General features: G+C 43.5%; 1 protein-coding gene across 1 annotated transcript in view; it reads left to right on the top strand.

Moving 5' to 3' along the window:
- Positions 1-13,394, top strand: part of GTF2B (general transcription factor IIB) — a 63,097-nt gene that overhangs the window by 36,268 nt on the left and 13,435 nt on the right. The window contains exon 3 of the mRNA XM_038745196.1: positions 12,400-12,533. Within this exon, the coding sequence (XP_038601124.1) occupies positions 12,400-12,533 (134 nt within the window). The remainder of the gene's footprint in view (positions 1-12,399; positions 12,534-13,394) is intronic.

Here is a 13,394-nt window from a genome sequence, read left to right as displayed (position 1 = left end):
CAATCAATCAATCGTATTTATTGAGCGCTTACTATGTGCAGAGCACTGTACTAAGCGCTTGGGAAGTACAAATTGGCAACACATAGAGACAGTCCCTACCCAACAGTGGGCTCACAGTCTAAAAGGGGGAGACAGAGAACAGAACCAAACATACCAACAAAATAAAATAAATAGGAAAGAAATGTACAAGTAAAATAAATAAATAGAGTAATAAATATGTACAACCATATATACATATATACAGGTGCTGTGGGGAAGGGAAGGAGGTAAGATGGGGGGGATGGAGAGGGGGACAAGGGGGGAGAGTCTTTAATCAGGAAAGGCGCCTTTTAGTCATTCAGTCGTATTTATTGAGCGCTTACTAATTATAATAATGATGGCGTTAAGGGCTTACGATGTGCAGAGCACTGTTCTAAATGCTGGGGTCAATACAAGGTAATCAGGGTGTCCCATCTGGGGCTCACAGACTTCCTCCCCGTTTTACTGTGTGCAAAGCACTTTACTAAGCGCTTGGAAGAGAACAATATAACACCAATGTATTCCCTGCGCACGACGAGCTCCCAGAGTAGAGAATAATAATAATAATAGCTATTTTTTGTTGTTGTTTTCTTGTCTTCCCCCATTCAGTGGGAAACTTCTTGATGGCAGTGCCCATGTTGTACACTTTTGGTATACTTCACTGGCTCGCCCTCCAACGCTCGCAGAAGTTCTTTTTATCCCGCTAGACTGTAAGCTCGGTCGTTGGTATCGAATGCTTACTGTGTACAGAGCACTGTACTAAGTACTTGGGACAGTGCAAAACAAAGTTGGCAATATACAAAGAGCTTGCAGCCTGCAGAAGGGGGCAGAAATGAAAATAAATTAGGGGAAATGGCAGAATGTAGGGATATGTACCTAAGTGCTGTGGGCAAGGATTGCGTCTAGCAACTGTAATGTAGTTTTCTTCTGGTATTGAAGTACTAGGGTTGATCCAAGATAATTGGGGTGGACACAGTCCTTGTCATCATCATCATCATCAATCGTATTTATTGAGTGCTTACTATGTGCAGAGCACTGTACTAAGCGCTTGGGAAGTACAAATTGGCAACATATAGAGACAGTCCCTACCCAGCAGTGGGCTCACAGTCTAAAAGGGCGAGACAGAGAACAAAACCAAACATACTAACAAAATAAAATAGAATAGATATGTACAAGTAAAATAAATAGAGTAATAAATATGTACAAACATATATACAGGTGCTGTGGGGAAGGGAAGGAGGTAAGATGGGGGGGATGGAGAGGGGGACGAGGGGGAGAGGAAGGAAGGGGCTCACTCTGGGAAGGCCTCCTGGAGGAGGTGAGCTCTCAGCAGGGCCTTGAAGGGAGGAAGAGAGCTAGCTTGTCCTCCTTAGGGTTTACAATCTTAACCCCCCATTTTACAGATGAGCCAACTTTGGCACAGAAGTGACTTGCTCAAGGTCACACAGCAGACAAGTGGTGGGAGCCAGTTTAGAACCCAGGTCCTCTGATTCTCAGGCCCACCCGTGCTCCTTTTCACTAGGCCGTGCGGCTTCTTACTCTGTTGTCCTCTCCCGAGCACTCAGTACAGTGCTCTGCACACAGGAAGCGCTCAATAAATAAATAAACCGATCTGGTTGCTGGGTAAGCACTCGATAAATTGTGGTGGCTTTGGGGCTGCGAGTCTTTTAGACTGTGAGCCCACTGTTGGGTAGGGACTGTCTCTATATGTTGCCATCTTGTACTTCCCAAGCGCTTAGTACAGTGCTCTGCACACAGTAAGCGCTCAATAAATACGATCGATTGATACCAAGTTCCCTAAGGATGCACATCCAAGCTCTTAGAGTCAGAAGAGAGAGGGGGTTGGGGGGTGGTCTTGGTGAAGGCCCTTTGGAGGAGATGTTCATTCGGTTGTACTTCTTGAGTGCAGAGCACTGTCCTAAGTGACCTGTGAAGGTGGGGAGAGTCGCATATGTGGAACTAATCATATTTATTGAGCACTCACGCCATGTGCAGAGCACTGTACTAAGTACTTGGGTGAGTACAGTACAACAGTTAGCAGACACATCCCCTGCCCATAATGAATTACAGTCTAGAGGGGGTCGCAGACCTTCGTATGAATATATACGTGATTTAAAGATATGTACATTAGTGCCGTGAGGTTGGGGGTGAGGCGAAGATCAGTTATCCGGGGGTCACAGATAAAAGTGCACAGATGATGCAGAAGGGAGGGCGAGCCAAGGAAAAGAGGCCTTTAATCAGGAAAGGCGTCTTTTAGTCATTCAGTCGTATTTATTGAGCGCTTACTAATTATAATAATGGTGTTAAACGCTTACGATGTGCAGAGCACTGTTCTAAATGCTGGGGTCAATACAAGGTAATCAGGGTGTCCCACCTGGGGCTCACAGACTTCCTCCCCATTTTACTGTGCGCAAAGCGCTTTACTGAGCGCTTGGAAGAGAACAATATAACACCAAACAGTGTATTCCCTGCACGCGACGAGCTCCCAGAGTAGAGAATAATAATAATAATAATAATGATGTTGGTATTAAGCACTTACTATGTGCAAAGCACTGTTCTAAGCGCTGGGGGGAACACAAGGAGAGGAGGCCCACAGTCTTAATCCCCATTTTACAGATGAGGGAACTGAGGCACAGAGAAGTGAAGTGACTTGCCCAAGGTCACACAGCAGACGTGGGGGAGGTGGGATGGAAGGGGACGGAGTGGCAGTCCTGTCTTTTCTATCTTCCAGACAACGCTAAAATCCACCTTTTTCTCTCCATCCCAAGTGCCGTTATGCTGATCCAAGCACTTGGCGTAAGCCTCTCGACTCCTGCCGTAGCCTCCTCACTGGCCTCCCTGCCTCCGGCCTCTCCCCGCCCTGCTGCCTAGATCATTTTTTCTAAAAGGAAGTTCAGTCCGTAGTCATTCATTCAGTCAGTCGTATTTATTGAGCGCTCACTGTGTGCAGAGCACTGTGCTAAGCGCTTGGGAAGTACAGTTCTGCAGTAGAGACAATCCCTGCCTATACCAAGCTTACAGCCTAGAAGAGGGAGACAGACATCAAATCAAGTAAACAGGCGTTAATATAAATAGAATTATATATATATATATATGTATGTATATATATGTATATATGTATGCATATATATGTATGTATATATATGCATATATATGTGTATGTATACATGTATATATATGTATGTATATATGTGTATATGTATGCATGTATATATGTGTATATATGTGTATATATATGCACGTGTACATGTATGTTTATATATATGTATGATATATGCATGTATATGTATGTATGCATATGTATGTATATGTATGTGTATGTATACATATATTTGTATGTATATGTGCATGTATGTGTATATGTATGCATATATGTATATATATGTATGTGTATATGCATGTATGTGTATGTGTATGTATATATATGTGTGTATGTGTATGTATATATGTGTGTATATGTATGTATATATATGTGTATATGTATGTATATATGTGTGTATATGCATGTATATATGTATGTATATATATATGTATGTGTGTGTGTGTGTGTGTGTGTGTGTGTGTGTATATATATATATATATATATATATATATATATATATATGTAAATTGGCAACATACGGAGATGGTCCCTACCCAACAGTGGGCTCACATCTTCAGTGGTTGCCCATCCACCAGAAATTCCTCGCCAGCGGCTTTAAAGCAGTCAGCCAGCTCCCCCACTCCTAATTTATCTCACCCATCTCCTGTTCCAGCCCACACACTTCACTCCTCTCGCTCATCTGTAAAATGGGGATTAAGACTGTGAGCCCCCCCAGCGCTTAGAACAGTGCTGCACACATAGTAAGTGCTTACCAAATACCATCATTATTATTATATCCATAATCTATTTATTTATATCAATGTCTTCTTTCCCCCCCCCTAGACTGTGAGCTCATTGTGGGCAGGGAATGTGTCTACCAACTCTGTTGTACTCTCCTAAGCAGTAGTGCAGTGCTTTGCACAGAGTAAGCATTTAATTCATTCATTTAATCACATTTGTTGAGCGCTTATTGTGTGCTGAGCACTGTACAAAGCGCTTGGAAAGTACAGTTCTGCAGTAGAGACAATCCCTGCCCTTACCAAGCTTACAGTCTAGAAGAGGGAGACAGACATCAAAACAAGTAAACAGGCGTTAATATAAATAGAATTATATATACATACATATACACACAAGTATATGCATATATATATTCAGATGTCTGTGTGTGTGTGTGTATATATATATATATATATATATATATATATACACATATAAAGGTGTGTATACATATGTGTAGATACGTATATGTGTGTGTATATATATACGTGTATACACATAGGTATATATACACATATATAGGTGTATATATACGTATATGTGTGTGTGTATATACGTGTATACACACATACGTATATATATACACATATATAGGGGTGTATGCATATGTATATATGCATATATGTGTGTGTGTGTGTGTGTGTGTGTATACACACACACGCACATATACATACATCAAAACAAGTAAACTTAATAAATACCACTGATTGCTGACATATACATTGTCAGGAGACTGGGAGTTTATCTGTTCCAACACTGGTTCTGTACAGATTTATAGCCTGATAGTTTAGGTTCTTATAGACTACCTTTTTAATCCAGAATGTTGAATAGTTTACCTTCAGCTTTAGAAAGATGTTTTTATAAAACCAGCTCCCTGATAATGAAATTTTAACACCGGGATGTAAAACACTTCGCTCCACCAGAATAACTGAAGGGAAATGTTGCTTGCAAATGATATTTAAAATTAAATGAGCATCTTTCAAAGATGGAATAGAATTCCATCGACAGTTTGATCCCTTCAGTCGTTCATGTTCATGGAGCCCTTTCTCTGCGCAGAGCACTCTGCTGAGCACTTAGGAGAGTGGAGCAGAACAGGTGGTAGACACATTCCCTCGTCACAAGGAGCTTGCAATCAATCAATCAATCATATTTATTGAGCGCTTACTGTGCGCAGAGCACTGTACTAAGCGCTTGGGAAGTACAAGTTGGCAACATATAGAGGCGGTCCCGACCCAACAGTGGGCTCACAGTCTAGAAGGGGAGACGGACACTAAAATAAATTGCAGATTTGTACTTAAGTGCTGCGAGGCTGAGAGTGGGGCGAATAAAGTGTACAAATCCCAGGCCCAGGGCGATGCAGATGGGAGAGCGAATCAGGGAAATCGAGGCTGAGTCGGGGCAGGCCTCTGGTTCACTTCCTCTGCTCTCTAGTACCTACCTCACTGCAGTTCCTTCCCTCACAATCAATCAATCAATCAATCAATCGTATTTATTGAGCGCTTACTTTGTGCAGAGCACCATACTAAGCGCTTGGGAAGGACAAATTGGCAACATATAGAGACAGTCCAGTACCTTATCCCCTGGATCTCAACATTATTAATAACACTAATAATAATTACAGCATTTGTTAAGCGCTTACTACGTGCCAGGCACTGCAGTAAGCGCTGGGGTGGATACAAGCAAATCAGGTAGGACACAGTTCCCGTCCCACGTGGGGCTCACAGTCTCAATCTCCATTTTACAGATGAGGAAACTGAGGCCCGGAGAAATGAAGTGACTTGCCCAAGGTGTCACAGTAGACAAGTGAGACAAGTAGATAGAGAAGCAGCGTGGCTCAGTGGAAAGAGCCCGGGCTTCGGAGTCAGAAGTCATGGGTTCAAATCCCGGCTCTGCCAGTTATCAGCTGTGTGACTTTGGGTAAGTCACTTCACTTCTCTGGTCCCCAGTTACCTCATCTGTAAAATGGGGATTGCCCCGTGGGGCAACTTGATCACCTTGTAACCTCCCCGGCGCTTAGAACAGTGCTTTGCGCATAGTAAGTGCTTAATAAATGCCGTCATTATTATTATTATTATTATTATTATTATTATTAAAGTGGCGGAGGCAGGATTAGAACATAGTCCTGGAAGTCCGAAAGACCTGTGTTCTAATTCATTCATTCATTCAGTCGTATTTATTGAGCACTTACTGTGTGCAGAGCACTGTGCTAAGCGCTTGGGAAGTACAAGTTGGCAACATATAGAGACGGTTCCTACCCAACAGTGGGCTCACAGTAGAAGGGGGGGAAGGGTTCTAATCCCTACTTCACCACCTGCCTGCTTTGTGACTTTGGGCAGAACACTTCATTTTTCTGTGCTCACTTCATTATGGAATGAATCTCATTTCATTATTCATAATTCATCTCGTCAGTAAAATGGAGATTCATTCAGACTGCGGGTCCCATGGAGGTCATGGACTGCGTCCAGCCCGGTTACCTCCTATCTACCCCAGGTGCTTCGAACAGCGCCTGGCACAGAGTAAGCGCGTAGCAGTGTCAGTTTAAAAATCCTACATTTTGCCCCCCCACCCCTTCCCTTTTAAATGGATCTCAAAATTATTATTAGCTACATACCGATATTGTGGCAGGAACTTGCTCAGAGAGAGAAATGTTCTCACCTCCAGTCTGAAGCTAATTGCCTAAATGATGATGATGGCATTTGTTAAGCGCTTACTATGTGCTAATTTACACTGTTCTAAACGCTTATTTATTTATTTTACTTGTACATTTCTATCCTACTTATTTTATTTTGTTGGTATGTTTGGTTCTGTTCTCTGTCTCCCCCTTTTAGACTGTGAGCCCACTGTTGGGTAGGGACTGTCTCTATGTGATGCCAATTTGTACTTCCCAAGCGCTTAGTACAGTGCTCTGCACATAGTAAGCGCTCAATAAATGCGATTGATTGATTGATTGGGGAGGATGCAAGGTGATTAGATGGTCCCACGGGGTCTCACAGTCTTAATCCCCATTTTTACAGATGAGGGATCTGAGGCCCAGAGAGGTTAAGTGACTTGCCCAAGGTCACACAGCTAATTGGCGGAGTTGGGATTTGAACCCGTGACCTCTGACTCCCGAGCCGGTGCTCTTTCCACTGAGCCACGCCGCTTCTCTGAAAACGGGGCTGTGGCCGAGCAGGTTGGCGGTTAGCCTGTGTTGCGAAAGGCTTGAGCGTCCGTCATGTATGTTACCGTCAGACGCTCCCCTTTGAACAGCCAGTGCCCACACCCCTTAGGTGGGACCTTCATTCGACCCGGCGACCCGGCTTCCAAAGCAGAAAAAACGTAAAATACAACTTGAAGCCGTTTCTCCTATCCCAAGCTCTTGCCCGGCGGACCCCATTTCCTCCAGATTTCGGTGTTGGTTCGTTTCCTCCTGGCGATGCCCTCCTCCGTGATTTGTGCCCGACGCGTTTCAAGTCCTCGCGAATGTAACGTCTTGGGCCGTTGCATCAAAAGACATTTCATTAGCGAGGGAACGGCTCATAATTCAGGTCTCTGCGGGAGTCATTTAGGTCATTCCCGTGCGTGTGGAAAAATGACATCACCGCCCGGTGTTCCGTTCATCCCGAGCCAGACTTCTTTAAAAAGTTCCTTTGACTTTTTTGGGGGGTTTTGCGATGAGAATCGACAATAACGGGCATTGTTCTGGGGCTGAGTTACAGTTACAGGGGGCGGGGTGCTTCTGGTTTGGTGTCTTCCGAGGGGAAGTTTGGGCCAAAAAAGTGAGATCTGATTTTCGTAGCGAGATGTCCTTCCCCACAGCACCTGTTTATATGTATATATGTTTGTACGTATTTGTTACTCTATTTTACTTGTACATATCTATTCTATTTTATTTTGTTAGTATGTTTGGTTTTGTTCTCTGTCTCCCCCTTTTAAACTGTGAGCCCACTGTTGGGTAGGGACTGTCTCTAGATGTTGCCAACTTGTACTTCCCAAGCGCTTAGTACAGTGCTGTGCACACAGTAAGTGCTCAATAAATACGATTGATGATGATGACCTGGGTTCTAATCCCGTTTCCACCACTTGGGCAAGTCATGTCACTTTTCCCTGCCTCGGTTACCGCATCTGGGAAATGGGGATTATGACGGTGAGCCCCATGTGGGACAGGGACTGTATCCAGCCTGATTAACTTGTATCTAGTACAGCGTTTGGGACAGAGAAGCAGCGTGGCTCAGTGGAAAGAGCCCGGGCTTTGGAGTCAGAGGTCAAGGGTTCAAATCCCGGCTCCGCCACTTGTCAGCCGTGTGACTTTGGGCAAGTCACTTCACTTCTCTGTGCCTCAGTTCCCTCTTCTGGAAAATGGGGATTAAGACTGTGAGCCCCACGTGGGACAACCTGATCACCTTGTATCCTCCACAGCGCTTAGAATAGTACTTTGCACATAGTAAGCGCTTAATAAATGCCATTAAAAAAAAATGTAAGCGCTTAACAAATCCACTGTTGTTGTTTTTTATTATTATTATTGCCGTTTGGGGGGCCCGGCTGCAGCAGATCAGTTTCCCCCTGAAAGCTCTCAAGGGGGGGCAAAAAAGCACCCAGACGGGTGAGTGGAAGCAGTTCCCCGTGTTTCTCTTTTATACATACGATGGGTTACTAGTGAAGTGCATCGTACGTGCCAAGCACTGTGCTAAATTCTAAGGTAGATAGAAGATTACCAGTTTAGACCCAGTCCCTGTCCCATGTGAAAGCTAACAGTTGGGAGGCAGCATGGTGCCGTGGGAGAACCGCTGTCCTGAAAGCCGGAGGTCCCGGGTTCAAGTTCTGGCTCGGCCACCTGTTCCCTCGAGTGGCCTTGGGCAAGCCGAGTAACCTCCCCATGTCTCAGTTTCCCCGCTGTAAATTGGGGATAATTATACCTGAACCCTACCTCCCCGGGGGGGTCACGAGGAGTAAATACCTACTGTAAGTGATTTTTCACTGTATTGCACTGTACTAAGTGCTGGGATGGAAACAGGCAAATCAGGTTGGACACAGTCCCTGACCCACGTAATAATAATAATAATAATGATGGCATTTGTTAAGCACTTACTATGTGCGAAGCACTGTTCTAAGTGCTGAGGGGAGACAACGTGATTAAGTTGTCCCACATGGGGCTCCCAGTCTTAATCCCCATTTTACAGATGAGGTAACAGACACAGAGAAGTGAAGTGACTTGCCTAAAATCACACAGCTGACAAGTGGCGGAGCCAGCGTTTGAACCCATGACCTCTGGCTCCCAAGCCCGGGCTCTTTCCACTGAGCCACGCCGCTTCTCCCGGGGCTCACAGTCTTAATCCCCCTTTTCTGGTGAGGTAACTGAGGCATAGAGAATAATAATAATAATAATAATAATAATGGCAATTATTAAGCGTTTACTACATGCAAAGCACCGTTCTAATTACTGGGGGGGATACAAGGTGATCAGGTTGTCCCACGTGGGGCTCACAGTCTTCATCCCCATTTTACAGATGAGGTAACTGAGGCCCAGAGTAGTGAAGCGACTTGCCCAAAGTGACCCAGCTGACAATTGGCGGAGCCGGGATTCGAACCCATGACCTCTGACTCCAAAGCCCGGGCTCTTCCCACTGAGCCACGCTGCTTCTCTAAGTGAAATGACTTGCCCAAGGCCACGCAGCAGACAAGGGGCAGAGTCAGGATCGGAACCCAGGTCCTTGTGGACTCCCAGCCCCGTGCTCTATCCGCTGGACCGTGCTGCTTTTGTAGGAAATTTCTGCACAGTCTTCAGTTTGCGGTTATTGACCTCCTGGTTGTGAAATATTCCCTCACTGAGTAACTTCCTCCTTGTCCTGCTCTGCCCTACTCAGCGTGATTGAGAGTGATCATAAACTTGTACATATGTATCCAAGTATATACATATCCTGTATATATGTATTTCCATATTTATTACTCTGTTTATTTTGCTTGTACATATTTATTCTATTTATTTTATTTTGTTAATGTGTTTTGTTGTCTGTCTCCCCCTTCTAGCCTGTGAGCCCGCTGTTGGGTAGGGACCGTCTCTATATGCTACCAACTTGCCCTTCCCGAACGCTTAATACAGTGCTCTGCACACAGTAAGCGCTCAATAAATACGATTGAATGAGTGCGTGAATGAATGAATAAACTTCACCAATTCACCTGCAAATTCCCGTGAAAGTTTAATACGATAAAAAAAGAGAATCAAGGCCTCTTTTGTTGCTTCTAGCCTGGGTGCTAGACCATCCGATGTTTTTCATACGAATGAGTGAATAAACTTCACCAATTCACCTGCAAATTCCCGTTAAAGCTTAATATAATATACATATCCTGTATATATGTATATATGTTCGTACATATTTATTACTCTATTTCTTTATTTTGCTTGTAAATATTCTATTTATTTTATTTTGTTAATATGTTTTGTTGTCTGTCTCCCCCTTCTAGCCTGTGAGCCCGCTGTTGGGTAGGGACTGTCTCTATATGTTACCAACTTGCCCTTCCCAAACGCTTAGTACAGTGCTCTGCACACAGCAGGCGCTCAATAAATACGATTGAATGAATGAATGAATAAACTTCACCAATTCACCTGCAAATTCCCGTGAAAGCTTAATGTGATAAAAAAAAAAGAGAATCAAGGCCTCTTTTGTTGCTTCTAGCCTGGGTGCTAGACCATCCGATGTTTTTCATACGAATGAATGAGTAAACTTCACCAATTCACCTGTAAATTCCTGTGAAAGCTTAATATGATAATATACGTATCCTGTATGTATGTATATATGTTTGTACATATTTATTACTTTATTTCTTTATTTTGCTTGTACATATTTATTCTATTTTATTTTGTTAATATGTTTTGTTGTCTGTCTTCCCCCTTCTAGCCTGAGAGCCTGCTGTTAGGTAGGGACCGTCTCTATGTTGCCAACTTGCCCTTCCCAAATGCTTAGTACAGTGCTCTGCACACAGCAGGTGCTCAATAAATACAATTGAATGAGTGAATGAATAAACTTCACCAATTCACCTGCAAAATTCCCGTGAAAGCTTAATACAATAAAAAAGAGAATCAAGGCCTCTTTTGTTGCTTCTAGCCTGGGTGCTAGACCATCCGCTGTTTTTCATATGAATGAATGAATAAACTTCACCAATTCACCTGCAAATTCCTGTGGAAGCTTAATATGATAATATACATATCCTGTATATATATTCGTACATATTTATTACTCTGTTTCTTTATTTTGCTTGTACATATTTATTTATTTTATTTTGTTAATATGTTATGTTTTGTTGTCTGTCTCCCCCTTCTAGCCTGTGAGCCCGCTGTTGGGTAGGGACCGTCTCTATATGCTACCAACTTGCCCTTCCCAAAAGCTTAGTACAGTGCTCTGCACACAGTAAGCGCTCAACAAATACGATTGAATGAGTGAATGAATGAATGAATAAACTTCACCAATTCACCTACAAATTCCTGTGAAAGCTTAATATGATAATATACGTATCCTGTATATATGTATATATGTTTGTACATATTTATTACTCTATTTCTTTAATTGTTTTGCTTGTAAATATTCTATTTATTTTATTTTGTTAATATGTTTTGTTGTCTGTCTCCCCCTTCTAGCCTGTTAGCCCGCTGTTGGGTAGGGACCGTCTCTAGATGTTACCAACTTGTCCTTCCCAAACGCTTAGTATAGTGCTGTGCACACAGTAAGCGCTTAATAAATACGATTGAATGAGTGAATGGATAAACTTCACCAATTCACCTGCAAATTCCCGTGAAAGCTTAATATGATAAAAAAAGAGAATCAAGGCCTCTTTTGTTGCTTCTAGCCTGGGTGCTAGACCATCCGATGTTTTTCATACGAATGAATGAATAAACTTCACCAATTCACCTGCAAATTCCCGTGAAAGCTTAATATGATAAAAAAAAGAGAATCAAGGCCTCTTTTGTTGCTTCTAGCCTGGGCGCTAGACCATCCGATGTTTTTCATCACCGTTTTAGATGCAGTAACAAGTCACTGGACTATTATTCATTTCATTAATTTAATCGTATTTATTGGGCGCTTACTGTGTGCAGAGCACTGCTCTAAGCGCTTGGGAAGTACAAATCGGCAACATATAGAGATGGTCCCTTCCCAACAACGGGCTCACAGTCTATTATATAATTGTCTTTGAACTTCTATCAAAATTATCAAGACTGTTTATTGATAGTCAAGACCAGTGACTTGTCGTCGTGACGCCTTACAGCGTTTTTAGTCTTAATTTTTCAATATCGTGAAGAATTCCGCCGCGTGAATAAGTCGAGGAGACTTTTGTGACACCAGAGAGAGCTGCTAAAAGGAAAAATGGAGTTGGGGGGAATGGAAGGGGTCTGGCACTTTTGGAGTAGGTGAAAATGGGCTCGCCATTCAAACCGGAATGGTGCCGTGAACTTTAATAGAGGCCAAGTTACAGGGTAAGCCGATCGGTGGAGCGGGAGGTTATAAATCGGCAGTCCAAGACCCAAATTGAGTTTTTGCTCTGTTTCCCAGGTGACCGGGTCATAGACGTGGGGTCCGAGTGGAGAACGTTCAGCAATGACAAAGCGACCAAAGATCCTTCTCGAGTTGGAGACACTCAGAATCCTCTCTTGAGCGATGGAGATTTGACTACGATGATTGGCAAGGTAGCGATACGTCCGTCCGTCGAAGCCCGGTGAATTGTGTCCTGTCTGTCTTTGGGAGAAAAGCTTCCACTTTCCCAAGTGCTTAGTAGAGTGTTGTGCTCAAGTAGCTGTTGATGCTACTGCGACACACTTGCATTTGGATTTGTGCCCTTTTCTCACCCTTCCCTCATTCCCCCGGCACTTCCGTAGACATCCACCGTTCATTTAAATTGATGGCCGTCTTCTTCCCCTTAGACTGTAAGCTCCTCGTGGGCAGGGTACCTGCCCCCCAACTCTGTTGTATCGTACTCTCCCTAGCACTTAGTACAGTGCTCTGCACACAGTAAAAACCATTGATTGAGTGGAAGTACTACTACTAATAATAATGGTATTTGTTAAGCAATTACTCTGTGCAAAGCACTGTCCTAAGCGCTGGGGAGGTTACAAGGTGATCAGGTTGTCCCACGCGGGGGCTCAGTTTTAATCCCCATTTTCCAGATGAGGTAACTGAGGCCCAGAGAAGTTAAGTGACTTGCCCAAAGTCAAGCAGGTTTTGACCCAAACTGGTGCTGAATCAATCAGTGACATCTGAGTGCTTACTACGTGCAGAGCGGTGTAGTAAGTGCTTGGGAGAACATAACAGACTTAGTGGAGATGTTCCCTGCCCGTAAAGAGCTTTTAGATTTGATGATAATGATGGCATTTATGAAGCACTTACTATGTGCAAAGCACTGTTCTAAGCGCTGGATCTATCATCGTCATCATCATCAATCGTATTTATTGAGCGCTTACTATGTGCAGAGCACTGTACTTCCCAGGTCCAGTCATCTTTCTTCCTCCCCGCGGGAGGCTGTCAGCAATTAATTTCTCGTTTCCCCGACA

The sequence above is a fragment of the Tachyglossus aculeatus genome, chromosome 4, assembly GCF_015852505.1.
Source record: "Tachyglossus aculeatus isolate mTacAcu1 chromosome 4, mTacAcu1.pri, whole genome shotgun sequence".
Taxonomy (NCBI): domain Eukaryota; kingdom Metazoa; phylum Chordata; class Mammalia; order Monotremata; family Tachyglossidae; genus Tachyglossus; species Tachyglossus aculeatus.
The sequence above is the reverse complement of the archived record's forward strand: the minus strand, read 5'-3'. Positions and strand labels throughout refer to the sequence as shown.